Source organism: Thyridium curvatum (genome assembly GCF_004353045.1).
Source record: "Thyridium curvatum strain D216 chromosome Unknown NODE_5_length_802575_cov_81.998223, whole genome shotgun sequence".
Classification (NCBI taxonomy): domain Eukaryota; kingdom Fungi; phylum Ascomycota; class Sordariomycetes; order Thyridiales; family Thyridiaceae; genus Thyridium; species Thyridium curvatum.
The window spans coordinates 463,443-491,211 of NW_022156760.1; the positions used below are offsets into that span (position 1 = coordinate 463,443).

General features: G+C 54.9%; 8 protein-coding genes across 8 annotated transcripts; 1 reads left to right on the top strand and 7 right to left on the bottom strand.

Annotated features, from left to right (window-relative positions):
• Window positions 1–258: 258 nt before the first annotated feature.
• E0L32_001365 (uncharacterized protein) lies at window positions 259–1,440 on the bottom strand (the record flags this gene model as incomplete). Its single annotated transcript, XM_031135436.1, has 1 exon — window positions 259–1,440. The coding sequence occupies one exon, from the start codon at window positions 1,438–1,440 to the stop codon at window positions 259–261; it is 1,182 nt and encodes a 393-aa protein (XP_030991879.1).
• Window positions 1,441–2,226: 786 nt separating this feature from the next.
• E0L32_001366 (uncharacterized protein) lies at window positions 2,227–3,777 on the top strand (the record flags this gene model as incomplete). The annotated part of the gene is made up of 2 exons (XM_031135437.1): window positions 2,227–2,294; window positions 2,349–3,777. 2 exons carry the CDS (start codon window positions 2,227–2,229, stop codon window positions 3,775–3,777), a joined length of 1,497 nt encoding a protein of 498 aa, XP_030991880.1.
• Window positions 3,778–4,235: 458 nt separating this feature from the next.
• Window positions 4,236–6,530, bottom strand: E0L32_001367 (uncharacterized protein; the record flags this gene model as incomplete). The annotated part of the gene is made up of 3 exons (XM_031135438.1): window positions 4,236–5,024; window positions 5,182–5,643; window positions 5,991–6,530. 3 exons carry the CDS (start codon window positions 6,528–6,530, stop codon window positions 4,236–4,238), a joined length of 1,791 nt encoding a protein of 596 aa, XP_030991881.1.
• A 1,699-nt stretch (window positions 6,531–8,229) lies between these two features.
• On the bottom strand, window positions 8,230–9,083 carry E0L32_001368 (uncharacterized protein; the record flags this gene model as incomplete). The annotated part of the gene is made up of 4 exons (XM_031135439.1): window positions 8,230–8,294; window positions 8,441–8,551; window positions 8,698–8,821; window positions 8,988–9,083. 4 exons carry the CDS (start codon window positions 9,081–9,083, stop codon window positions 8,230–8,232), a joined length of 396 nt encoding a protein of 131 aa, XP_030991882.1.
• A 596-nt stretch (window positions 9,084–9,679) lies between these two features.
• E0L32_001369 (uncharacterized protein) lies at window positions 9,680–10,541 on the bottom strand (the record flags this gene model as incomplete). Its single annotated transcript, XM_031135440.1, has 2 exons — window positions 9,680–10,222; window positions 10,290–10,541. 2 exons carry the CDS (start codon window positions 10,539–10,541, stop codon window positions 9,680–9,682), a joined length of 795 nt encoding a protein of 264 aa, XP_030991883.1.
• A 5,057-nt stretch (window positions 10,542–15,598) lies between these two features.
• E0L32_001370 (uncharacterized protein) lies at window positions 15,599–18,127 on the bottom strand (the record flags this gene model as incomplete). Its single annotated transcript, XM_031135441.1, has 2 exons — window positions 15,599–16,490; window positions 16,551–18,127. 2 exons carry the CDS (start codon window positions 18,125–18,127, stop codon window positions 15,599–15,601), a joined length of 2,469 nt encoding a protein of 822 aa, XP_030991884.1.
• A 3,912-nt stretch (window positions 18,128–22,039) lies between these two features.
• On the bottom strand, window positions 22,040–23,337 carry E0L32_001371 (uncharacterized protein; the record flags this gene model as incomplete). Its single annotated transcript, XM_031135442.1, has 2 exons — window positions 22,040–22,846; window positions 22,936–23,337. The coding sequence occupies 2 exons, from the start codon at window positions 23,335–23,337 to the stop codon at window positions 22,040–22,042; spliced, it is 1,209 nt and encodes a 402-aa protein (XP_030991885.1).
• A 1,476-nt stretch (window positions 23,338–24,813) lies between these two features.
• Window positions 24,814–27,201, bottom strand: E0L32_001372 (uncharacterized protein; the record flags this gene model as incomplete). The annotated part of the gene is made up of 2 exons (XM_031135443.1): window positions 24,814–26,916; window positions 26,986–27,201. The coding sequence occupies 2 exons, from the start codon at window positions 27,199–27,201 to the stop codon at window positions 24,814–24,816; spliced, it is 2,319 nt and encodes a 772-aa protein (XP_030991886.1).
• Between the last annotated feature and the right edge of the window lie 568 nt (window positions 27,202–27,769).

Consider the following 27,769-nt stretch of genomic DNA (forward strand, 5'->3'; position numbering starts at 1 on the left):
TTTTTGGGAGCCCGTAGTGGAGAAGGCAGCATTACCGAGGAATAGAGAGGGTAGCAATACTGAGAAGAGAAGGGCCATCACGAGACAGGAGGGTTTTCTTTCTTTCTTTCTTTTTTTTTTTGGGACGAATATTGTTGCATATTCCCTAAGTGACAAGATACTATGGCGTATGGCGTTATCATCCATAGCCAAGGAGGTGACTAGCAAATAAACTCCCAATCAGACCTTAATATCAGAAGAGAGTGTGACTAGCAACTATTACTGTGTATCATGAGGCGGCGGCATATCCCACGCTCTCGTGCCGTGCTTGCGCTTCTTTGTAGCAGGATGGTCTCCCTGGCCAACGAATTTGAGAACCCAGTCCCTCACTTTCGCGGTCTTTTGCAGCTGGGGGTGGATCTTGGCGCGGCCCCTCCTTGCAGAGGCCAGATCGGCCGAGCTGTAGTGCCCTCCCACGTCGTCGTCGTCGTCGAGCCTCGTCCGGTACAGCAGGTGCACCTTGGTCAGACCCTTGCGCAGGCTGCTGCCGTAGACCTTGCCCCGGAAGACGTGCAGGGCCACGTTGTGCATCAGGACGACGTCCTGCGCGCGCAGGCCGGCCAGGGCGCTCGTCTCGCCGCCGACGCCCGCCGACGAGGAGGAGGCGGCCAGCCAGAAGGTGACGGCGAAGCCGGAGCGGGTCTCGTCGCCGACGAGGACCTCGACCAGGGACCGGGCGGAGCCCCAGCGGGTGCGGACGGCGCGCGGCGAGGCGATGGAGATGACGCCCACGATGAGGTTGGCCGTCACGGTCTGCGGGCTGATGCTGTCGAGGTAGCCTGCCGAGGGGATGTCCTCGAGGTCGCTGAGGTGCTGCTGGCCGCCGCCGCCGCGGTGGGGGGCCAGGGGCTCCCTGACTGGGGCGGAGGTGCTGCTGGCGTCGATGCTGGCGGTGCTGCGGAAGGAGGTGGAGGTGGAGGCGCTGATGAAGGAGGTGGTGCTCTCCTCGGAGCTCAGGCCGAGCTGGGACGAGGGGATGTCGTCGTGGGCGGCGAGGGAGTGCTCGTAGAACTGGGAGAGTACGGCGTCGGCGCTGCCGCCGGGGGCCTTGTCGGCGGGCTCGTGGGAGGCGCCGGTAGCCGAGACGGAGACGGCAGACGCCGTGGTCTCGGAGGAGGCAGCAGCCGGGGTGAAGAAGAAGTTGTTGCAGGTGGGGAAGCGGCCGACGGAGGCAAAGTCGTGCTGCTGGGAGAAGCCGGTGGGCACGCGGGTCCTCTCCAGCGGGATGGAGCGCCAGACGGCGTGGCGGAAGCTGGGGTCCGGGGTAGGGGTAGGGGCCGGAGCTAGTAGGCCGGCGAACTCGGCGATGGGGCCGGTGAAGGTGGAGAGCAGGTCCGGCGAGGCCCAGTCGAGAGAGGCGCTCTCAGGTGCGCCGGTGAGGATGACGACTTTTCCTGCCATGCATGTTCTATATAGAGTGGTGGATCTCTTATGGTTTTGGGTTTCTGTCTTTCCCGAGGGGAGGGGGGCAAAAGTGATGAAAGTGTAGATGCCAAGTCGAGTGCTTCAGGCAGTCCACCCATCCATCCGTCTTCACATGAAAGAAACGAAGGGCGTTCCTGTTCCTGGATGACGTGCGCTAGAGAGAGAAAGCTTACTTTAGTTAGTTGAAGGTACCTAAGCCAGTACTCTGTAAGCTCCCCACCAAAAAAAGGGTCAACTGTCAACACAGCTTTTTGAAGGTTCATGGCATTGAGTTCTCAACTTGTCCATGGATTCAGCATGCCCAAAGCAGACTCATCCTCACCCAACCCAGCGCCGTTCCAACAGGGCTCGGCCTCTCCAGAAGAGGAATCAAACATTGTGACGTCCTCGATGTCTCATGTGACGCATCACTCCCTCCCAATGGCCGCTATGATTTGATTGGCATGCCCCACCCTGTGAAATGGACTCGGTAGGACCTGGCGCACGGCATCTCCCGCGCCTAGAGAATTTCAGGAACACCACATGCGTCCATCCCCAACCTTCACCGTCTTTCACGCCCTGCTTCGCTCGGCCCACGCACTCTCTTGTGGCCATTGGAAATCAGTATTGAACTGCAAGATCTGGCTATCCATTCTTGGGTTGCTCTGTGTCTTGCTCGGCATAGCAGACTGTGGCTCTCTTGAGTCCTTCCGAGATTGCCTCTCCCCTCGCCACTCTCTGGCTCCCTAAATTCTAAATTGCGCCCTTCCAGAAGCGCAGTCAATGGCGGCGCCTTGGGACAAAGCTCCTCCCGAGGACCAATGGTTCGTCTTGGTCACCGGGGCCAATAGGTTTGTGTTTCCGCCTTCACATGCCCCTTCAATGGCTAATCGTTGTCTTTGCAGTGGTGTAGGTCTCGGCATCGGCCAGCGCCTGATCGATGATTTCCTCGCCCAGCGCTCCGCCTCCTCCCACCTGATCCTCATAATCACGACTCGAAGCTCCAGGAAATCACAAGAGACGGTCTATTCACTCAGGAAACATGCAAAGAGGACAGTCGAGTCATCCACGGTCCTCAGGTCAAGGATAGGCCCCTCGTACCGGCCCGCCGATGCGCTGCGGCGCATCCACATCCTCAGCATCCAGCTCGACCTCTGCACCCTACCCTCTGTGTACAAGGCTGCCGACCAGCTCATCAACGGAGCCCTGAGCAGCCCCAGCGACGACCCTGCGTTCGAGCCCCTCGACAGCGTACGGATACCACGGCTTGACTCGGCCATCTTCAACGCCGGCATGGGAGGCTGGACCGGCCTCAACTGGCTCCTGGTCTTCAAGTGCATCCTCACCACCGGCCTCATCCAGTCCTTCACGTACCCTACCTTCAAGGACTCCACCGGCGGCCTGCTCGTGGACCCTCTCGACGGCAAGCCGACCACCCTAGCCAAGGCCAAGTCCAGCGACCGCCTCATGGGCGAGGTCTTTTGCGCCAACGTCTTTGGCCACTACATCTTCGGCCACGAGCTCCTGCCTCTGCTGGGCCGCACCGCAGACAGCAAGCTGCCTCCCGGTCGCATCATCTGGGAGAGCAGCGTCGAGGCCTTCTCCTGGGACAACCACTCCCTCGACGACTTCCAGGGCCTGCGCACCATCGCCGCCTACGAGAGCACCAAGCGCCTCACCGACGTGCTCGCCCTGACCGCGGACCTCCCCGGCGTCCGCCCTTACTCGGCCCCTTACTTCCGCTGCTCCGACTCCGACTCTGGCAACAAGAACAAGAACAAGGACAAGAACGAGAAGATCGAGATCGCCGTGCCGCCGCGCCACTACCTCGCCCACCCGGGCGTCGTCGTCACCACCATGTTCCCGCTCAACGTCTTCCTCTTCTACGCCTACAAGCTGGCCATGTACATCGCCCGCTGGCTCGGCTCCCCCTGGCACACGGTGCGCGCCTACACGGGCGCCGCGGCCCCCGTCTGGCTCGCCCTGCAGCCGCAGCCCTTCCTCGACGCCGTGCGCGCCGAGAGGGCCAAGTGGGGGTCCGGGGCGTCGCGCTGGGCGGGGGCGAGCCTGGTCAAGAAGTCCGAGGTCGAAGGGTGGGGGTGGGAAGGCGCCGTCGTCGCCGAGGGGGCGCTCGAGCGCGACGACGGGGAGGAGGAGGAGGAGGAGGAGACGGGCCTGATGAGGAAGCGGGTCGGGCGCAAGAGCGGCGCGGCCGACACGACGCGGGAGAGGCTCGAGGAGTTTGAGGCGCTCGGCGCGCAGTGCTGGAGGGAGATGGAGCGCCTGCGCGGCGACTGGGAGGAGCGGCTCGGCGCGCATCGCGAGGGCTCTTGAGGGGCCCAGAGATGTGTGTGGGCCCGTTGTGGTGGTAATATGCATGCGCTTTACGCTCAGATATGAATTTCTCACACCTCCTTTGGACCTACCTATACAAGGGATTCAAGTACGACAGAATTAATCTCAAGGGGGGTATATATATAGACGACTCGAGAATGCTATGTAATAATGTATGACCTGTACCATAACTTCATCTGTCGCGCCATGCAGACAGACGCACACACACGCCGAGATATTTCCCAAAACATCAACACGAATCAATCGCTTTCGTCACAAATGCTATCCTGCTCATTCACATCCTTGCGAGTTTTTTTTCTCTCTCTCCCATTCCAGGAAACCAAGGATATCTCTCATCTCTACAGATCGATCCCAAACGAACGGGCCCCCCCCCCCCCCCCCCCCTATCAAATCATAGACAAATGTTCACATTCCCCCCCCCCAAATCATATAGTTTCTCACGACGCCTCGTCGCCGGCCACCGCCCCGCGGTGCCGCCGCATCATCTCGTCGGACCGGACCCGCCTGAGCCGGACGTGCTCGCGCCGGCCAAACAGGCCGAGGCACAGCGGCAGGGGCACGACGGCCAGCGCCACGGCGGCCGTGAAGACGAGCGCCCGCTTCATGTTGCCCGGCGGGCTCGCGGCGGGCCCGCCGTCCTTGAGCGCGTCCGAGATGAGGATGAAGCAGCCGCCCAGCAGCTGGCCGCCGCCCCAGCCGAGCGTCGACGTGACCTCGGGGCTGATGGGGTGCGTGACCTCGACGAGCATCTCGACGGCGACGGGCACGAGGGAGAAGGCCGAGGCGCCGAGGGCGGCGAGCACGACGTAGGGCCCCGCGAGCCCGCCCGAGGCCTTGGTCTCGGGCATCCACACAAAGGCGAGCAGGGAGAGGGCGATGACGGGCACGGCGACCTTGATGGCGACGAGGAAGCCCTTGGTGCGGTCGAGGATGGGCGAGGTGATGGCCGACGAGACGAGGCCGACGACGATGAGCATGGCGCCGCCGATGCCGGCCTCGTCGTCCGAGTAGCCGTAGGGCCCCATGATCTGGTTGAGCAGGCTCGAGACCGAGTTGAAGAAGCCGACGTAGACGGAGAAGGGGACGAAGATGAGCCAGAACTCGAGCGACGTCGACAGGATGCGCACCGACTCGCGCAGGCTGGTCTTGGGCGTCTCCGAGGACGGGGCCACCGGGGTCGGCGGCTCCTTGGGCACGAAGAAGGAGGGGATGGAGCAGACTGAGGACTGGACACGGGGGGGGGGGGAGGTGACGGAATGTTAGCAGGGCTCGCTCGTGCAAGTTATGCCCTCACGTTTATGTATCACCCCAAGGCGAGTAGATATTAACGTGCAACATTATGTGCAACGTGTATCAAGGACGGGACGGGACGGGACCACTTACTATGATGGACACATAGAGGACCATGTTGGGGATGTCCTTGGGCGTCGAAACCCACATGGGCACGATCAGCTGGCCGAGGGCGGCGCCAAAGGGGTTCGCCAGGCTGGTCAGCGCCGTGGCGGCCACGCGGCCGCGGTTGGTGAACCACAGGTCCGAGTAGCGCGTGGGCGCGCTTAGTACGAAGGGCTGCGCCAGGCCCGTCAGGATCTGGCCAAACATGACGACGCCAAAGTTGCCGCTGCCCGACGAGCGCACGCCGCCGTAGCGGATCCAGTTGCCCGCGAGGACGAGGACCGAGGCGGTGATGATGGAGATCTTGGGCCCCTCGTGCAGCACGTAGATGACCGCCGGCGTGATGAAGACGAAGGAGAAGAGGAAGGCCGTGCTGAGCCAGTTGATGTTGGTCTCGGTCGTGTTGAAGAATTCGGCCGACTGGGAGGAGACGGGCGAGAAGGTGAGCCACTAACGGGTGCAGGGAAAAAGACCATGTCAGCTATGCGTTTCGACAGAGCCTCGAGGGCGGGGAGAAGGAATAGGAGACGACACGGAGCTCAGCTACTTGGCTGACAGATACTGCACAAAATCACAACATGAATCTTCAAACACCACCCACCCTATCGCGCGCACACAGACACTCGAGGTATGTGGCGGGAATCACAGCATCACCAAACCCATGCCACGACCGTCCACCTCACAGGACGCGGCCTCCAAACGCAAAGCGCAAAGGTAAAAAAAGCAAGGACGGAGGTTCATCAAACATATACCGACACAGCCAACCCAAGCAAAGTCTCAAAAAAAGATCAACTCACATCCCAGCTGACAATGACGTTCAGCAGCGTCAGCTGAATCAGCCCGAACCACCGCCTCTTGTACACCTTGTAGAAGACGGCCGAGCTGCCGTCCGCCGCCACGGCCGTGACGTTGACGTTGGACGTCGCGCCGCGGCCGCCCCCGCGGCCCTTGCTGTGGCCGAAGAAGGGCCACTGCCGGTGCGAGCGGTCGGCCAGCTCGATCGCGTCCCCGTCGGCGCCGGCGCCCCCTTCCTGACCACCGCCTCGCCGGCCCTGCGCGGTGTCGCGCGAGGAGGGGCGGTCGGCGGCGGCGGGCTCCGCGGCCTCGTCCTTGAGCTCCTTCCAGTCCCGGCTGTTGGAGGACCCCATGTCGCGCGACGGGGTGCCGGCCGTCGTCGCCGGGGTGAGCTCGCTGTTGTCGATGCCCGAGTCGCGGCTGGCTCTGTCGTTGCGGGTGGTGGTGGTGGTGGTGTGATTCGGTTCTATCGTCTCTGTCGCGGTATGTGGTGGTGGTGGTGGTGGTGGTGGTTGTTGCGCCGGCGCTACGGGACCGCTCATGTTCTCCCTTTTGTGCCAAGTAACACAGGCTCCCGGGGAAGTCGTTGTCGGGCGAGGTGAGGGTATAAGAAAGAAACCCGAGCCGGGGCAGGAGCTCGAGTTTCACGTCGTCGATAAACCAGGTCCTCTCTCTCTCTCTCCGGCTTGATTTTCCCGGTTTGCGAAAAGAAGAGCGAGGCGGGCCAAAGGGGGTTGTCGCCTGCCCGTTAAAAACTGGGTATTCCCGCGGGCGTCCTGTCACTTCCCACGTTTACAATGGAGCGCTAGTCCTTGCTGTGCGGAAGGGGGTTGAAACTAAGAATAAGCAGTGCTGTCAATGCATTCATGCCAAGTGAGCTGAGAAGTCTATATCAACCTCGCCCACGTCTTATATGGTAGGTAGGTAGGTAGGTATGCAGAGAACGAGAGTCGCACAACCGTTCTCCAAGATAACATCGCGAAACCGGGGGGACCATCGTCAATCTATCTATCTACAAGTAGGAAGGCCGTTAGGGCGGGCACAAGATAAATGAGGGCGAGAACGGGCGCGCGCGGGATGCGGAGAAGCGAGCCAGCGAGTCAAACGAGCAACCTTGAACTCAATCCATGGCTTTCCTGGAGAACCGAGTCCACATGCGCCACCTGGTCTCGGTGTCTGTTGCCCCTTTGGGACCATAGAGCGGGCTTTTATCACGGCTGTTGGCTCCCGCACAACCAACGCCCTCGGGTTCAAGTTCCTACGCAAAGACACTCTTACACGACGACGTTGGACCATGCCGATGCCTTGATTCAGCATTTTGATTATCTGAGATCAGTTGCTTGCCTCTATAGACTTCGTAGACATTGAACACTGCTTCTCAATTCATGGCCCACCTCTCCGCTCCGAGACAGCAACTTTACCTCGTAGGCTTCACAAACTCACCTCCTACACTTCCTGCAATGCTGCGAGGGACAAACAACCTCAAACCCCAACAATAAAATCCCTCGGCCCAGGCGCTCTACATCGTACTTATCATGGAGAGCAACTCTACTAGTGACATGCCTCAAAAGCTGCAGCCGGGCCACAGCTCACCAGCGCCTGTGTGGTTACATGGTCGTTTTGGCTTCCCCGCACTTCAACAGAGATGTTCTTTGCCGAGCAACCATGTGATAATTGAACCGTTTCGCGTCCGTTCCCCTCTCACAGGCCCTCCCGCCGATAACTAAGGTAGCAAGTCGGGGTTCGAGGCATTTCAAGCGTTCTCCAAACCCCCATATCTTGTCCCAAAAAGGGCTACTTTCTTGCGTAATATCGGCTCACCAAGCTGGGGCCATTTCTGCCCAAGCCATCCTCGACGCTCCAATGAGGCACGATCCATCAAAGACATGGTCACCATATAGCTGAAAGAGAGCGTCCAGTGCTAATCGGAAAATGTCAAAATCAGATCTAATGATTTGAGATTATGCTACACGGGAACACAGGAGACTGCCATCCATTGTCAGGCAGTCCCACCCACTCCCACTCTCTCGGTTCTGTTGCACACAAGCAACCATTTGTACAGGTGACACTCCTCATAGGCGGCGCCAACTTTTCCAAAACTTCGTCGGTACTCGTCTCTCATTGGTCGGTCATGCCAACCTCAGCGGCGGATAGGCGTCCCATGAAAATCACAAGCCGCTGATCGGATCACGCGCTGTGGCGTCGCATGCACTGACGATACCTCGAGCTCAGAGGGTGAGCTTACTTGAGCTGCGACCACAGCCTGCCGGCGGCACACTGAGTGGCGCAGTGGGCGAGGTGGAAGACTGAAACCAAGATGACGGATTAGTCCCAGTTCACAAACAAAAGTTGCCGGATCTTTGGCAATATAGCTCGCTCTGGAGCCAAGGGTCTTTCCGAGAAAGACGCCAGGCAAAGAGTACCCAAGGGTCAAGTAAAGGGAAGAACATACACTCCTCGACACAGTCCTCGCTGCTCTCGCCCTCGCCGGCGCCCTGGACACGCTCGACGCACTCGTCGAAGTGGTGCTTGGCCGGGGCGCAAGTCTTGGAGTTTCTGCACTCTGTAGAACCGATGGTGTCAGTATTGTTCCGTCCGACGCAAACAGTAATTCACAACATCTTTCGTATATGTGTAGCGAATGCCAATCGTAGGCCTTCGGGCGGTATCGGGTTGTGCCGATGGATTTGAAGGAATTGGTGACCGTACCTTCTTCAAGAGTCTCCTTGGGGTCGACAATCTCCTCCTCATCATCCTCCTCCTCTTCCTCCTCCTCCTCCTCCTCGGCGGGCTCCTCGGCGGGCTCCTCCTCGTCCTTGGTCTCGGTCTCGGCCTATTTGCTTCCATGTCAGCCCACGTCTCCAATCGTAGACCACCAGGGAAAAGGAGTCGAGATCTCTCGATGCGGTCATGCCGGCTGCTGAGCAACTGCAGACAGAGGCAGTGGGATATCGCCCTCCCAGCTGTTCGTAGAAGGTGTACGCAGGGGCAGCTCTCACCTGAGGCTCCTCCTCCTGAGCCGGTGCCTCGGCCTCGGCGACGCTCCAAGGCGTTGCCGCCTCGACAAGCTCTGCAAAAGTGTCCCAGATACCCATTGCGATCAACCGGTGTGTGTCGGCGCGGCTCCAATGGCAAGGCTCTTAACTCGGGGTGGGCTGATGGATTTGGTGATAAAACCGCAGGGCAGGTTTTGGGAAGCTCGGGGAAAATCACGTACCTTAGCGAAAACAGATCGGTAACTCGAATTGAGCCATTTTGATTGGTCCGTCCCATCCTGGGCAGCGACCGGGTTGCGGTCACGTGATGGCGCACGCATCCGATGTCCCGAGGGCGACCGGGCCTACGAGACGAGACGAGACGAGACGAGACGAAACCTCAAATCGCAGGCGTGCCGGGAAGCGCAAAACTCTTTGTAAACACGTCCCAAAACATTCAATACAAGGCCCGCGGCTCAGTGCCAATCTTCCGCAGATGCCCAAGCATTTCATACGGCAAGGTGAGATTCATAGGAAAATCATGAGCGCAAAATAACCGCCCTCTTTGCGAAAGTGTCGCCAAAGCTAGTTATGCCGTAGACGGACGTATTTACAAGATTGAAACCACATAAAAATGAGGTGGTTTCTGGGTATCATGATTCATAAGAGTGTCGTAACTAGAAATCAGAAGGTCGACCCGGGCCTTTGCAGCTGCGTTACTCCCGATCTGCCTCCTCCCGCACATGATCTTCAAGCCGCATGTCAATGGCCTGGGCCTGGGCCTCCTCGTAGTCTGGTGGTGGCTCATCGGGTTGGGGTTGGTTCGATCGCCCTTGGCTCTGGCTAGAACCCGAAGGACCAGCGCCAGCGCCAGGGCCAGGGCCTGCTTGTGTCGTCTGCGGCGATGTTGCCCCCTGTGGCGGAGCGCCGCCACCTCCGCGAGGTTCATATTGGGGCAGAGGCTCATCTGTGGTTATTTGCTGGCCCGTCTCTTGTTGTAAATCTCGTGCGTGTTGAAGGCGCTCCTTCATGGTCTCAAACTTGGTCTGAAATGCGTCATGGCCTCCCTCTCTGAATGTCAACTTGATCTCGAGCCTGGGAATCTCGGGCGGAATTCCGCCGCGTGATACAGGCTTTACAATGCCATTCCAGGTCCAGGGCCCGAAGAACGTCGAGGTTACATGCGTGTCCTCGAAGTTCAGGATCGGAGCAGAGAATGACTTGAAAGCATCTGTGGGTCTTGCTGGCAGGTATATGAACTGTTCCCGAGTTTAGTCCATGAAAGATACCCACCAGAAGAAGGTAAAACAGCCCGGTGAGACTCACTCTGGAGTTGGTGATGTAGACTAATCCACTATCGCTCTTTGCGGAAAATGGAGGAGCATCCCTAAAGACCTTTGGGGTGGCCAACTCCAAGCCGATGCGAGACCGGACCTTGTAGAATATCTTCTCATGAGGGAGTTTGACGATCTCACCCTCACGGGATAACATCACCCAGCTATCGTTTTCGTTAGCATCATCCTCGATGACGGCCATCCGGGCCACGCGATATGCGTGCTGGTCGGGGTAGAAATCCATCACAGAGGCGCGCAGTGTGTTGACATGGCTCGTTGATGTACGCAGGTCCACAACCTAGAAGAAGCCTGATCCGCTTTGGAAAGGGAGCAGAGAGGGCAGCTCGTGGGGAGGGAGAGCGGGCACGAGCAGATGCAGCAGGGGAGCAGCAGGGCGGGCAAGGAGGCAAGCAAGGCGAACAACCAAAACAAGACGAGACATACTTTATCGACATCCTTAAATACCCTTGGAGGAGGGCAGGGTGGTCAGCTGCGGGTCAGTGAGTACTTGCGGCGGCAGAAGAGGCACCAGCAGAGAGTGCCGAGTAGGGGAGAGGGTAGCAGGTCGTCGAGCTACAGAGGAGCTAGGTGCTTGGGGGTTGGCCCGACGAGGTATCCTCCCGGCAAGCCCTGGACTAGTGTGCTTCAAGGAGGGCTGTTCCGAAAGGTTCGAGCAGCGGGCAGGAAATGGTGAGAAGCAGCCAGTGTGGGCCGGTGATATTATCGTCTGGGCAGAATGGGGATGGGGATGCGTCGACTCCTCTCCCTGTCTATCCGTCCGTAAGTATCCAAGAGGGCCAGGTAGGTAGGTAGGCGGTGGTAGGGTTCGATTCCCTACCTGCTTGTACTAGGCTCCGGGAAGGTGGAGAGATGGACGGGGGTGGGTTTGTCGAAGGGTGTTGAAGAGGAGATGAGGGTGGCCTGCGATTGGTATGTCCGGACAAGAGAGCTGCAAGGCCAAGCTTTGAGATCGCTCCTTTGCAAGCTGCCGGTGCTGTGCTGCGAGGCGTGAGTGGCGGGATGCTGTGGACCAGGCGTGCGAGGTAAGCGAGCTGGGTCGGCGGTAGGTAGAAGCAGTTGGGAGGGGCAATCCAGCCAGCCAGCCAGCCAGCCTACGAATCTCTGCTCAGTATCTGGCTGAGGTAGAGAGAGTACCTCTTAGGTCAGAGAGAAACGAGAGGAGGAGAGAGGGTTCGGTTGGCCGGGTTCGGTAATGCCGCTAGGCAAGGATGTGGTCCGAATCCAACGGAAGCTGGCGAAGGGTCACGTATCTCTGTTCCTCGAATATGATGTGTGTGAAGGAATGGATCGAGAGAGAGGGCAAAAGGCACACAGACAGAGAGAGAGAGCATGTGAGGTTGTATGCGGAGCAGGGTGGGCTGCCAGGCCAGGCCAAAGACAACGAAGCGAGAGCAACAAGTGAGTGACATTGGCATTGACAATGGCACGCTGATCATCCGTGGGCCACGGCCGCCCGGCGATGTGCGGGGATATTTGATGATGAATTGAGGTGGGTTTTTGGAGGGGCTGATAGGCCGTCGATGGATGATGGGTCCATCCAGGAGAAGAAGCGGCGGTCGTCTAAAAGGGTGGATTCGTCCAAGGTTCGGCCTTGTGTCGCGAGCTTTTCAGTGGGCTTCACCACTGCCTGGGCTGCTAGCTGCGGGCTAAACCCCCCTGGACGGGCGGCCACTCGCGAACTTGGGGGGCGGGAGGCGGAGCCAGAAAATGGCCCTAACAGTTGGGTCGACAGGGAACAGCTCCCTAACGGACAGGCGACAGGGGGTGGAAGAGTGCCCGCTGGGACCAATCGTTGGGCGTTCTTGGCTCCCGGGCGACAGCCAGGAAGGTCCCCTAAACAAGTGCCCGACTCCAAGGCCTTTTGGATGCGACCTTGCTTCCTTAACTTTCATCGATCGTGCAGTCCGGAGGGCAGAGAAGGCAAGGAACCCCTCGCCGTCCGCAAATGCAGCTGAGCAGATCCGGCAACGCTATCGTCGCCTCTAGTGCATTGGCTTTCCAGCCCGGTGGCTAGAGGTGTTCTGTCTCTTTCAGCTCCGATCGCCGGTCTCGCCCCAGCGAGAGTGGCAGCGGTGGCGACGGCGGGAATGGCCGTCAGGAGCCACAGCCAGGACGAGAGACGAGATAGGGGTTCGATTGATCAAGAGTGAGTGTTCCAAGGAACCTGGCTGGAACCATTCTAGATGCTGCAACCGAAGGCGGAATCACCGCAACGGCACATGCGGATAGGGTACCATCTGGTGCACATCCCCGGGCCAGAGTTGACTGCTTGCTGCCTTTCATGCTTCGTTGCCATCTTAGCTGCAGCCAGGCTGCAGCATCTCGTCCAGTCTAGCAGGAACTCTGCATGACTAGCACGGGTCCTCGTTCGAAAAGAGCCCCGTCTGGAGACATGTTGTCCACGGACGATTTGAGTGTCCGTGGGCCGTGCCGCCTCAAGTAGCAAGTCCCAAGTAGGTACCTATATTGATCATGTCCAAAAGGACCCTTCACCACCAGCGCGTATTCACACCACACATTGCCTCTTGCGGCTGCTCTTCCCTGTCTCTGAAGTACAAGGCACACCCTTTGGGAGAGGTTCACAATGTCTGCTTTGGAAAATATGAGTGGGTGAGTGTGCGCAGACACCGAGAGGTATGGCATATGTTTGTGGAGGCTTCTGTCTGTTGATGTTTTAATATGTGTGCGTGTGGGACATGCGTGCTCTCTCGCTTCTTTTCATCTGGAACCCTCAAGACCCTCTCGCACCCCACTCTGAAGCTTCTTGTCGTCCAGCATCAAGCAAGCAAGCACCAGCTTCCTCGTCCACAACCCTCCCGTACCGGTCTGCGATAGCACCTGTCAACCGACAAGGGGGAGGCGGGCGGCGGCGGTGGTGGCGACGGTGGCGGCGGCGGCCAGAGCATGAGGCACAGTGCCCTGACTCTGCCTCCATGCCGGGGTGCTAGACTGGAGGACAAGCAAGGAAAAGAGAGATGGAATAGGGACTGGCCATTGCCACGCCAGTCTCTCTGTCACACACACATATGTATGCCCGGTCCTTTCTTTTGGTCACCGCTGGCACATCACGTAAAGCTTACAGGAACATGACCATTTGTTGGCCTCGGCCATGCCCTCCGCGGCCTGTCAGCAGTCTTTCCCCCCCCAATGGATATGGTTTATTTTGCTTCTGCCCAGGACCAGGGGACCCCCGTCCCCCCATACAGACCACAGCAGGGTCGTACAGCAAGAGAACGTGAAGAAGAGGAACGCCACCGAGCAGGGAGCTTCCGGCACTCCCCAAGAAGGAAGAATAAAAAAAAAGATGACTTGTGTGCGGCAAATACTCCGCACCAACATGTCGGTTCTGTTCTCAGGTCGAGCCCGCGGTCAGCGTGCCGTAGCTCCCTCCACCGGTCGCTGGAAGGGGTCCGACAGAACCAGGGTCGGGCGGAGAATTGCTCGTCGCCGGTTCTAGGCTCTCTCCCTCCCGAGAACGCCGATATGGTGACCAGAAAGGGAATCGGCAAGCAAAAGAGAAGCCCATTGAGCAGCTGCCGGAGGCGAGTTGTGGCCGAATAGAAAAGGAAGAAACAAGCCACAACACGCGCCCCTTGCAGAAGCGTCGTTTCGTTGTTGTCTGCTTATTGCCACCCAGTTCTAGGTTTCAACTGTGCTCGATCGGTCGATTCGGAAGCACCTCTGAGTGATCTATCTTGGAGGTTGAGCCATCAAATACCCCTTCAACATGAAAGAGTGTCTGTCAGTGGCCCTTTTTCCTCCTGCAAATGATTGTGTCCGTCCCAACCAAGTGTATCGATTTGTCAACAATGGTGTCACTTTCCATAAACTGTGCTGTAACGTGTGCCTCAAATCTAATCACGCAGCCACCAGGGTTCCCAGCGGGTGAGCTTCCTTTTTTGACGTTTCTGGAATCGACGGCACTGGGGGGGGTTCTTGAGTCCAAGTGCCGCGGGTTCTTGACTTGGGCGAGAGGAGTTGGTGCAGAGTAACGCCATCCTTACAGTGGGAAGGCAAAGGACCAATGCTGTTCTATCCTCAGCATCTGTGGGCATTGACACATCATCAACACGCCTGCTTCATCTGCGAGACTTTGGAACCTTGATCCCTGGGCTATATATCACAGAAAAGGCGTTGCGGGTCTATTACGCCGGCTCAAGACTCTCGACGGCATCAACCCGGCCGGAAGTCTCTATGCTGTCCTTTTTTTTTACTTTTTTCTTCCTCGAGCAGCTAGGCAGCTTTGGCTGCTCTCAACATGATAATAAGCAAATATCCTGCGCGTCCTGCAGGTAGCCAGCGTTCATCAGTGGGGCCGGGCCGGCGGTCGTGACGCTGATTTGCAAGAAGACGAGGAGAATGTGAGGCCTCGCGGGCATATTACCTGGTCTGACAACACACCCTCACGTCAAGTCACCCACCGCAGCTAGCCACGGGCCCCCCCCCTTCATATCTGATGCAAGGACCTCCCTCTGTCCAGTGCAAAAGTGAAGATTGCCGACGTGCCCCAGACAACCCAGAGAGTACAAGATCCATGCAAGCGCTCCGCAGCATGTATAGCCTTGTGTACCTGGGCAAAGGGAAGCGAAGTATCTTCCATGTATTCCCCTTACGATGCCCTCGACCAGGCCTGGAACGCGGACAAGTGCTGCTTCGAAAATGCAGCTGCCAGCCAGTCTGCCTTGACGTCGGCAGTACCCGCTCGGCTTACAACCACCGCACGTAGTCACCGGAGCAAACCTCGGCCTTTTCCATGCAAATTCATCATTTCATTAAGCATGCCGTCATAACCAAACATAACAAGGAGAGAGTCCCCCAAAGAAACACCAGGTGATCCGATATGCCCGTCCCTAAAGACCCAAAGAGAAAAGAAGGAAAACCGAAGATGGAAGAAAGCCCGTTTCCCCGTATTATCAACAACAACAACAAGTGGGAAACTGTATGTCCACGAGAACAACAGCCCACAAAAAAGAACCCCATCCAACATCATGTCTGGGGGGACACAAAGAACATCAACTGACAGGCAGATCGTCTCCAGCAGGCCCGATGATCAACGCACCACCGCCCCCACTGCTCTGTCGACTGGCCCAGCACGTTTCCGTACGTGCGTATATGCTAGGACGCGTGGGTCGTCACAAAGAAGCAAGATATCTTGTCGAGATATCCATCCAACCCCGCTGAGAGCCGGGGGTCCCGCATGTGCCGACGCAACTGATCATCAGTCCATGCATCCACCCGCAGGCCCAGAACAGGGCCGGTCGACACTTGAGCACTCTAGGCTCACAGGCCAAAGTCCAGTTTGGGCATCTCCAACTTGGGCGCAGGAGCGATGTTCTTCTTGGGCGGGCTGCGCGACTCAGCTGGCGGGCCATACCGCACGTCCTGTACGTCCCATCCGTCCTCATGCGCAGCCGCCACCCAGGTCCGGAGGCCATCGTGCACGGCCCCGTAGAACTTCTCCTTGCAGAGACGGAGACTGCCGCCCAGGCAGCGCTCTATACCCGAGACGCGCAGTTGCTCCCGGAGCAAGTTCCTCGCATGGCGAGTGGGCGTGCACGCCAGAATTGCGTTCATGAGGTCGAGATGCGACGCCAGGTAGTTGGTTGCTTCCCATTCGACACCGCCGACATAGGGAGCCGCTGGCACCGGAGGGCGCTCCTGCGGAAAGTTCTGGGCCATGTATGCTAGATCCTCGGTGTTCCGAGACGCCGCCGAGTGCTCGATGGGCTGTCCACCCTTGGTCGCCTTGTCTGCCGGCAGCGCAATGACATTGAGATTGTGCAGGAAGATCCAGAAGACCTCCTTCGTAACACTGACAATCTCCTTGCTCCAGACGCGGTAGGGACGCTCACGCCGCATGTCCATGACGAAACTCACGGGGCGTTCTTCCTCCTTCGGTTCCGGATCCCGGAGGTAGCAGAGGACTGTCTGTGCTCGCGATACGCGGGCCTCGGGGGGTGCGCTCTGAATATAGGTGAACAGGACAGAAGTGATGATGTTCCGTGTCGTGAACTCGCTGGGGCCTTTCTTCTCCGGGTCGAAGATCATGTGGATTAGAGCAGGGAAGAGCGTTTCCTGTATGGAGTGGAGATACTGCAGAGCAAGCGCAGTTGTGCATAGCGCCTTGAGGCAGAGCAAGTTTTCGTGAAGGAGAGCATCTTCGTGTTCCTCTCTATTCCTTGGGGTTAGCAACACATCACGGTACCTGGCTCAGTGTTCAGGCCTAACATACCTCCACTCCACTTTCATGATACGATGCAGTAGATCGACTACTTCCTTCATGCCCCCTTGGCGTATGAACTCCTCAGTCCAAGTCACTGTCTCATTTCGCAACAGCAGTCGAAGCTTATGCAGCTTCCCCACCTCAACCAGCTCCGGCTTCTGGACCTTCCGAAGATACGCGACATAGTCCGTGGGGCTTTGGTGCAGCTTCACTTTGGAGAAGATACTGCTACTGCCGGAGGAAGTTGTCTCCATCGACGTTCGCTCCGGCGCGACGACGCTCTCGGCCGACTTGGAGCGAAAGTGCCGGCCTAGGGTACCTTCGGGCCGCTTTTTCGTGGGAGAGCTGGGGCCTTTGCTACCGCCCTTGGACAGAGTCAGACCCTTCACTCGGAATTGTTTCTTTGGTTTCTCCAGGTCCGAGGCGGTGGTGACACCTTCCATAGAAGAGTTGCTATCGTGACTGCGGGGCCGATCGAGCTGCTTAGCCTGGTTCTCGGCCCAGTCTTGTCTGATGAATTCCATCTTGATCGTGTTGTTGAGGTTTCTCATCTTGTATCTCTGGTGTTCTGGGATGTTTCGCCGATCCAGCATGGCCTCCAAGTGAGTATCGATTTCGTCCGGTGCGATCTTGGGCGGTGTTAACTCCGAAGCGCCATCCTGGGACCTTTTGCCGGGGCCGGAAAAGGCGGTCATGACACCAGGGCGGGCGTTCTTATCCCTCCGGCCCCAAGTCGAGGATAAGCCCGTCTTCTTGTGCTTTTTATCTTGCTCTTGCTTCAGCTGGCCCGTCGCACTGTTACCGTGATTGGAGAGGTATGCTGGTTGAAACGACTTGGGTCTCTGCTTCAAAGCCGGGGTGCCGTCGGAAGGCGTACTGGCAGATGAGAATCCGAAGCCCTTAGTTGCAAGGGGCGACGGTGCGGCGCCTTCGCTCGGCGAAGCGTCACTGCAGAACTGGACGTAGATGGGCGTCGGGGCAGAGCTGTCGTTCCCAATCGAGCTCGGCGGCGTCCTGTTCTCCTTGTCCCTCGACTCCCTGGTGGCCTCCTCCTCAGCGGCCAACTTGTGCAAGTTCTTGAGAGATTTAGGCCGAGACAGGAAGGTTGCCAAGTTCGTCGCCGACTTTGTCTTCTTAGGCTTGCCCAAGGCAGCATCCTTGGCCTTGGCGAGTTTGGCCGCTTCCTTTGCGGCCTGCGTCTTCAGCGACAAGGTGGGGAAGCCGCCTTTCTTTGGTGATCTGGGCCGTTCGTCGTGCTGCTGTTCATCCTTGCTTGACTTCTTTGGCGACCGGGGTGTTTGGTCCTGCTGGTTCTGCTGTAGCTCGCCGAGAGCCCGGCCGGGTCTCGAAAATCCTCGGAAGCCCATGTCTGATGGTGACTCTGTCACGCCGAGTCCGAGGTCCTGTTGGCCGTTCACTACCGCGGCAGGCACGGAGACAGAGGAGGGCAGTGCAGAGCCCTCGGAATTGTTTCGGCGGTGGATGAATGATCTGAGGACAGAAGACTTGGTTCGTTGGTGGTGAGGCCGTGGAGGCGGTGCTGTACCCGGCAGGTCTGCATTGCCAATGCTATCGATGGCAGCCATGGTTGCCCAGGAAGCACTCTGCAGCAATCGTGGTGGTGGTTGTTGTCTTGGTCCGCTGATCCCCAAAAGAACCCGAGGAATGTGGCAGACGAGGATCCTGGCTGTAAGGAATACAGTGCCTAGCAGATGAAGAATGGAATGATCAAACCATTGCAGCTCGTCAACGTACGTCTTGAAAAAAATGCCCTCGCAAAGAAGTGAACCAAAAGGGTGAAAAGAGCTGCCGGGATGGACGAGGTTGGAAAAAGAGAAGATCGGATGCAGCCGCGATTTGCAACGATGCGAAGAGCAAAGCGGACTGCTCAAACTTGGTTGACCCTGCGATTTCTGTACTTTGGTTTGCCAATGGGATGCGAGAAGTGGGTGTTTACACCCGCCTATCGATAAGGCCGTTGTCAGGGAGACGCGGGGTCTCGGCAGCCGTTTAGACCGCAATTTTGAGGCGTTGCCAAGCGCACCTTTCACCCCGCGCTTCACCGGGAGAACACTTGTACGGGGCGGAGTGGCATCGCGTAGACAAAGACCCCTGTCTGTCCTCTCAGCTGTACATGCTGTATCTTTACACCCCGATCAACATACAGGGTTGCTTCCTTGATTGCAACCGGCCTAGGCACGAGTAGGGACCGCGAGCAGAGCCGAATGTTACCATCCAACAGTCTGTCTCTTTGATCGAGCAAGCTTTCTAAAATGCAGTCTATCTAACTCTGCGCTTTACTCTGCTTTAGGCCCAGATGCATATAAAACGACCGTCCTAAATCCATGGGTTACGCCCACAAAAAGCCGTAAAAAATCAATTTATCGACCCCCTGTAACCAGCCCAACCCCCTTCAGGCAGTACTCTGACCTTGTATATTTCGTAACTTCGCCCGTAACCTGCCAAGACAATTTTATGCAAATTTTCTATGTACCTTTATCTAGAGGCCTTCTAGATTATTAAAAAGGGGATAAATGCTAAGAGGAAACTTATGTAACTGACGGTCTATATGACCTATTTAGAAATCCTGTTAGCTATAGAGTTATAGTAAAGCTGTAAATTTAAAGAATGATTCTAATGATAAAAATAAAGCTATTTATAAATTTTTATGATTATAACTATAGTATAAGGCTGGTAATAAGCTCTACTAAGTAATAGCTTCTAAAGACAACTAGCTTTATAATATTATTTAGAATGGCTTTATAACTACTCTTATAATAGATATATATATTATTATTAAATAGAGTAGAATTAGAGCTATTTAATAAGATATAGAAAGCCTAGATATCTATTATTAATAAGCTATAATTATAGTTTAAAAGTTTCTTATTAGTTCTAATAAGTAATTTAAGAACTACTTCTAATTAATAAAGCCATAATTTAACTAGCTTATTTACTAGCTGTAAGATAATACTCCTCTAGCTAGTAGGTGTTAATTAATAGTAGAAGGTAAGATACTTTACTTTCTTTAGATCTATATAAATAATAGCTCTTAGAGGGCTATAGCCTATTAATTCTATATCTATTAGTCTATAGTATTATAAACTATAGCTAAGATCTTATCCTACTTTATTAAGCTTTATCTAGCTTTTATTAAGCTAAAGGTAGATAAATAGATTAATCTAAATATTATAAGAAACTTTAAGATTAGGGCTTTTAGAGGATATATTAGGGCTATAGATAGGATATATATTCTAATATATATTCTACTTAAAGTATAATATGACTAGAGAGATTGAAAGAATAATATTAATTAAAATATACTAGCTACTGTCTATATAGATAGCTATTTTAGCTATATACTAGCTGGTATAAAGGGCTTAATAAATAATATCACTTTATTATTATAGGCTATAGGCAGAAAGCTTTAAGTATTAGCTAATAGGTATTATATAGCTAATATAGGCTTTAGTAGTTATTAGGGCTTTATAATACCCTTCTTAAATGTCTAGTACTATCTTAAGGACTAGTAGAATATAGCCAACCTACTCTTAATATAGAAGAAGCTATATAATCTCTAGTATGTCTATATTAGGATTGTTATTAAGTAGGCCTTTAGTATATTAAAGTATTAGTTTAAAATTATCTATAGTAATATATCTAAATATTTAATCTAAGTATAGATAGATATTATTTATATAGTAATAGCCCTCTATAACTTTATTAAGATAAGCTATAAAGCTAAGGATAAAGAGGAGGTAGTAGAGGCTTAAGATTAAGATCCTATAAAGCCCTAGATAACTATAATCACTAATAAGGAGCTATAAGAGATTAGATATATTATTATAATCTAATTATAGAGACAGTATTAGAAGAAGTTAGCTAGATATTAATAAGTAGACTAGAGGCCTATAAAGCTTCTTAATCCTAGCCCTATTTAATAACTTATAGATAGTAATTCTTCTCTACTATAGTATTCTAAATAACAGTCTAAGTTAGATCTCTAAGTTTCTCTATATAATGATTAATCTAATAAGCAGAATAGTAGCTAGAGAACCTCTTAATCAGGCTATTAATAGTAATAGAGATATTATTAGCACTAGATAGATATAAGGTAGCTATTATAATAATTATAAAGCTATTACTAAGAATAACTAGATTATAAGAGAAGATAGAAGGGGTTAGATTCTTATAGTATCTTTTATTAGAGATTTATCTAGAGAGAGGTATCTCTAATTTATTAGGATTTATCTATAAAAGCTTGATATTACTCTTATCTAATAATTTAGGGAAGATATCTAGATTAAAATCATAATATCTTTTAGTTACTACTCTAATCTATATATATAAGAGCCTTTATTAGGATAAGATTAATAGACTAGCTAATAAATTAGTATATAAGCTAACCTCTCTAGCATCTCTAATTAAAGCTCTAATAGTACTTTTACTATAGAAAACCTCTTAATATATATTTATATTATTAAGAGGTATAGTCTATAGCTATTTATAAGAATAAGTGATTATTAAATATTAAGTAATAAATACCTTCTAGATCTTATTACTAGCTATAGAGAGGCTAGTAGATTTATTATAGGATACCTTTAATTTAGCTATTAATACCTTCTAGATTCTAAAGCACTTCTTCTTATTATTATACTTATTCTAAACAGTTCAAGCTATAAGTAATCTCTCTAGAAATTTTACTTATATTTACTTATAGATTTAGTTCTAGACAGGCTCTAGGTTCTTTTTTTTTATTGAATTTAAGAGTCTATTATATCTAGCTTAAAGGAAATAATCTATAAAAGTAGTTGTTATCTTAAGTAGAAAATTGTCTAGCCTAAATCTAAAGGTAGCTAAGGATCTTAATTTTTAATAATTAGATTCCTAGGAAGATAAGATAGGAGTAATAATAGATATTATATTATAAATAGCTTTATTTAGAGTTGCTGATTTAGAGATAAGACTTTAAATAGATAGAAGAATAGAAGGAAAATCATCATTAAATTCAGTTAAATCAATATTTTTATATTTATTAGAATCTAAGAAATCTTAAAGTATAATTATTACTTAATTTAAAGACATAGTAATAGAGATATTATAAAGTAATAGTTATAAGAATCTATAGTATTATAGAAAAAGTAGTGATAATTATAAAATTTTTCATAGAATATATAGGGATGTTTATCAATATAATGATGGTGCTGGGAGACGACTGGTGGAGTAATTGACAGGCTAATTTATTAGGGGACTAGCTCTATTTTTAGTGGCTTGGCATCTACTTCGTGTTTTTATGCATCCCCCTTTGTACCGTGTAACCACTGATTTAGGACGGTCGTTTTATATGCATCTGGGCCTTAGGTAGTCTAAACACACACCAGTTGACCGATCATGCTCGTGGCTCTCCGTACCAAAGAAGGTGAGGGGGGGTATATCTAGAAGGGGTGTCTCTTCAGGTTGCGCGTTGCGCGTGTGTATGCCTTTTCTCTTTTCCCCTCTTACCAACTAATTAACCCCTTGGCTCTGTCAAAGCCGCCCCTTAGCTGCCTGGCCGGCTTGACCACCTTGCCCTGTAGAATGGTGTACTTGACCAAGTTCTCGCAGTCCTCGGGCGCGACCCTGGCAAGCCAGATACACTGACCAGCGCCGACATCCCCGTCCTCCTCCTCCTTCTCTGTGCCATTAGCAGCAGCAGCAGCAGCAGCGATCCCATTCTCCGTCGCCGCCTTCCGCTTGTGCGCGGTCGCGGGCGCCACCGCCTTCCCCGGCGCCAGGCGCGCCCTCTCGAGGCCGTCGAGCCCAAAGGCGTCGGGCCGGCGGTACACCATGACGTTGGCGCTGTACTTGTGCCCGCCGACGTGCGAGATGAAGTAGATGCCGACCCCGCCCGGCCGCTCGTCGTCGAGGTCGCGGTACAGGCCCAGCGGGCGCAGGTGCCGCTCGAGCTCCCTGCGCAGCAGCGGCGCCGACTGCCCGCAGCGCGCGTCGCGCGTCTTCTGCGAGCACAGCAGCACCAGCGCGCTGTGCGGGCACGGCCGGCTCGCGAGGCCCGCCGCCGCGATCACCGCCGCCGCGTCGCTGCCCGGAGGAGGGGCAGCGGATAGCTGGCGCGGCAGGGAGACGGGGTGCAGAGCCGAGGTGTTTGTGGGCCCCTTGTTGACGAACTCTGATATCAGCGTCGGCACGCTTTCCGGCGTGACGTTTTCTATGATCTGGAAGGCGGGCAGGAGGAGGACGGTGGTGGGTTTGGAGTAGTCGTTGGAGTGGTCGGGGGTAGGGATGTTGGATGCCGAGAGCATTAACCTCTGGTGTGCGAGTCGAGACCGACTTTGATCAGCGATTGCTTCTTCTTCAGAAAGGAAACGAGACTATATATAGCAAGAGATAGACTCACCCCGTTGCTCGGCTTCTCCGCCTTGCCCACGGCCTGCATCACGCTGCCCTTCTCGTCCTCCACGTCGCGCACCCAGTCCGACTTGCCCGTCGCGACCAGGACGTGCGTCTCCCAGCCCTTGACGTGACCGTACAGCACGTCCGACTCCTCGACCTTGAAGCCGCGCGGGTACTTGACGGTGCAGCTCTCGCAGTCGTGGCTGCAGTCGTCGCCGTCGACCTCGGGGACGGTCCGCGGGAAGATGTCGGCGACGGTGGCGTGCGCCATGTCGCCCTGCGGCGTCGCGCCCTGCCCGAGGGCCTTGCCGAACCACGATTTGAAACCCTCGGCCATCTTTTGCTTCAGTGGCATGTGCTGCTCCGGCAGAGGGGGAGCAGCCGCCGTTGCGGACGGTGGGCCCATGGCGGCGGGCACTTTATACCTACCAGCCAGCAGCGACCGGCGGCGCAGGATATTCTTCTAAAAAATAAAACGGGGCTTCTTGGCTTTGTCCTGCCCCCCAGCGCTAGGTAGCTACCTAGGTAGTTAAGTGGAGGTGACGACAGGACGAGACAAGCTACCCGGACATAAACTTGGAGAAAAGATACACCCGTCTCTTATTAGTGCGCCGCCAGCCCGTTCTGGTAGGTCCTTGATCACCGCAGCGCTGCTACAGTATCGAGGAAGGTCGTTCGTCTTTTCTGTCGTACATCTGCCGTAATCTCACGCAATACGGACCCGAACCTCGGAGTCCCGAGATTATCTGCAGGGCTTACTGAACTGGACTGGACTGGACTGAATTCCCCTCCCTCTGTCGCCTCGAGCTAGGAAGAGACTCGGAGATCGTCGCTCGGCGGTATGGAGTCAGGCCAAGAAGGTAATGTCGCAAGCGCCGCAAACCGTCGTGACAAGCCCAGTCGTCGGGTGTGGGCGCAGTTTGATTACAGAGTAGATCTCCAGGGTTCGCTCTTCAGCAGGGAGAGGGAAAAAGTTCAGAAGCAACAGGCGACAAACCCCTCGAACGTAATATGAGGGCCACGGGATGCTACCTCCGTCTTATACGCTTCTACGCCCGCAATAAGCCGCCATCTCCGTTCCGCACAATTGCAATTCACCGAACTCTGTCACTTGCCTCCCCGCGATCACTGCGTCTCCCCCGTCAGCCTCTATCTCTAGACTCTAGACCAACACACACCGACTAATGGGAAGCGAGGTCTTACCAAAACTCTCGGTGGAGATCTCCACAATCAAGAACAGGGTGGATATATCGAACTCGTATCACCGAGCCCGAATTACAGCAAAAAGTGACCATGCCTAGTGCCAAAGGATACGTGTCTGACAGGAGGAATATGGGATTGGAGAGTGTACGTCAAGGCTGGCGTAAGAGGGGATATGCTTCATGCGCGTGACGCTTATCCTACACCAATCATGCCTGCTATTATGTTCTCCTGTTTTCTGTTCTTGGTGTGCAGTGGGTGGTGCTGATCTGTTGGGTGGAAGGGCTACTGTTTCTAGGGCTGGCTTATCTGATCCAATTCCTCCTTGGCCTGATCCACCGCCAATCTGATAATACCGGAACTCCATTCCGCTTACAAAGAACATATCCCGGTTACACCCCTGCACCCAAGACATCTCGGTATCAAACAGGTACTCAGAAAGATCCATGGTGGACTTTGAGAAAAGGACTTGTCATTACACGATGGCAGTCGCGCCCACCACGAGAACACTAAACCTCGCTATATACAAAACGGATAGACAACACGGGCGTGCGTCCTAGGCATGCAACGCCACTTTCGACGCCCTCCCAATCAGTGTCCGGACCTGGTCCCCAAAAGACGGAACGAGAGAGAGAAAACAAAAGAGGAAGTAAACAAAAATTATAGAAAAGAATTACATTCTTCATTCGTCCTTCCTCCTCGCCTCGTCGTCGTACTCGTGCCCTCCTCCGTCCTCCTCCTCCTCGCTGTCCTCCTGCCCCAGCTGGATCCCCTTGGAGGCAGTGCGGCTCTTGCGCCGCCGCATCTCGCCCCGCTCCCGCATCGCCGCCCGGATCTTCTGGCTCGCCTCGTCGAACCCTTCCTTGGAGTCGAGCGTCGTGAAGGCGCTGACGGGGAACCCGCCCATGCCGAACCCGCCCCCGCTGCTGCTGCTGCGCGACCGCGACCGCGACGGCGGCCGCGTCGCGAACATGCCGATGCGCCCGATGTTGCTGAACGACTCGTTGCGCGGGATCGCCCGGCTCGACTGCGTCGTGCTCCTCCTAGCCAGCACCGGCGGGCTCTCCACGTCGAAGCTGCCGCTCGACACGTCGCTATCGCGCCTCCTGCGCGGCGGCGGCGACGACGGCCTGCCGTCGGGCTTGACGAGCCGCGTGTACTCAAAGTCCGGGAACATCTCCGGGCCGAGCGTGTTGATCAGATCGGTCACCTGTTCGCTCAGTTCGGCCCGCGTCTCTCGGAGCTTGTGGATGCTGTAGCTGGACGAAGGGTTGATGCACATGACCAACGGTCGCAGGGACTTGAAGATGTCCATCCCGACCTCGCCAAACCTGAGCGCCGCAAACGTGATGAGCGGGAACAGGATCCAGCCGGTGAGAAAGACGAGCCACCACGGCGCGTCGCTCGCCCAGGCCGGTACGTGTCCCCAGAGCCTGTCCGATCCGACCTTGTAGACAAAGAGGACGCAGTAAAAGTTGTAAAGAACGGGCGCAAAGGCCATAGATACCAGGAGCTTCCACGTCGCCATGACGTCTCGTCCCTGGATCTTGACGGATGACCCGGCAAGAGCCTCTCGCGCCTTCTTGATACTATAGAGCTTGGACACCACAAAAACGGGCGCGAACAGTATGAGACCAGGAAGGACGGCGACCGACAGGATCAGGAGTTTCGTAAGGCGGTAGAGGAACAGGAAAATGACCTTTGGCAGCGACATCTTGGCGTATTGGACCTGATGGTCGCGAAGGTTGAGATATCTGAGCTGTTTGTTGTACTCCTTGACCGCGACCTGGAGGCTCTTGAGGCGCTCGTCGTCCTTGTACTTCTCGTAGCCCATGGCGAGGCGCCGATTAAGCTCCACCACGACCGGCAGCGGTAGCTTCTTTCCCGTAGGGTTGTAGAGCCGCCGAGCAGCCTGTATCATCATCAAGGTGTCATAGTCCGGTGTTGAAACGGTGACGGCGGCGAGGGCGGGATGCACCATGTCCAAAACCTGGGCAATGGCATCGCGCCTGTTCCCGCTCTTGTACATCTCTACCAGCTCCGTGGGAATCTCAAAGGGCGCGCCAAACTCGACGACCGCCCGGGATCTGAACTTGTGCGCATGGAAATAGTTCATGCCAACCGGCACGATCTTGAGGCCACAGTCTGGCGCCTCGGCCAGAGTGCCCAGGGCCATGATGGCAACACCAGCCTTCAAGGGGAGGAGGCCGGTGCGATCGTGGCTACCTCCCTCGGGGAAGATACCAACACAGCCTCCGCCCTTGAGCCTGTTGAAGACAGCATGGTATACCTTGGTCTGATCAATGTGCGGCGCGAGCTTGAACTTGGTGCCCTCGTAGCCCTCTCTGCACCCCTTGACACTCTTGTCAGTGAGATGCCCGTTCTCGTCGATATCGGTTCGGCCTGTAAGCTGCTTCAACGGCGTCGCGCCCTTGAATGGCCGTTTCGTCCGCAGCTCTTCGGGGCCAATGATCTCGGCGATGTCGACAGACGAGCCGCTCTGCCCTTTGACGGATGGTAGGAACACCATGCCACCAAGCTCGGCCTCCTTTGTAAAGTTCGTTCCAACGCCGCGGATCAGCGTAGGGTCGTTGACCGGATCGGGCATGTAGATCACGCCCTTGGCCGGCTTCGCAGCATCCTGTGCTCTCCCGACGGGCACTGCACCGACCTGGCGAGATGCGTATCCGATAAAACCGTGGACAGACTTTTGGGCGATGAGAAGAGAGACTCGACGTTTTGCCTCGTTTCGAAGAGTTCTTGACAGAACGAGGGCATCGACAAACTATGCACAGCGTCAGTCGCAAGTACTTGTTTGTGCAAAGAGAAGTCGCCCGCGACCAATATGACCTACCTGGTTGGCGTGGGGAGCTGCAACAAAGAGGACCGGGCCGTGCCTCGGGACCTTCCACGAGCCTCGAGGATGCACTTCCCGGAAGAAGAGCTCCACGAGCACTGACATGGTCCACAGGAAGGTGTCATACTTCCACTCGCTCATCGGGTAGAGCTCCTTCTCCTGCTTCGCCGGCGCCTGTTCGGCTTTGCCGTTCGGCGTGGTGGTAGAAGCCATGGTGGGCAGCGGGATCTTCTGGAGCTCGGCTCTCTGGTGCTCTTTGCTGATAACGGTTCGAGCTGTTGAGGGAGTATGGCGTCGTAGTCTAGAGATGTGACGCGGAGAGCCCGGGGATCGCGGTTGCAGGAATCAGCAGATTCGCTCAGGTCGCCGTTCCCAATCGAGGGAGTGTCTCAAAGAGCGCGAGGAGGAATGCGTGGTCGCGGAATGTGAGGCAGAAGCTCGCTTCTCATTCAGGATGTAGGTACCGGCCGAGCGTGCGTGGGCGCGATAAGGTTTGGGCCGGGCGGGACAGTTGTTGCGGGTGTTCAGCAATCATGGGCAGACCATGATGATGTATATACCACGTCGTCAGAGCTTGGTCGCATGCAGGCTCTTCATGCACAACACCCCAGAAGGACTTGGAAGCGACGGGACTCTGGAGAAACTTGGCAGCAATTGAAATAGACGGGAATGATTGGCGCCCGCGGTTGCTGACGGCTGTGCCGTTGTTGGAGAGGCAAATGCAGCGCAGAAAATGGCGAGCATCAAAAAATTAGGCGAGGATGGGTGCAGATCTCCTGGA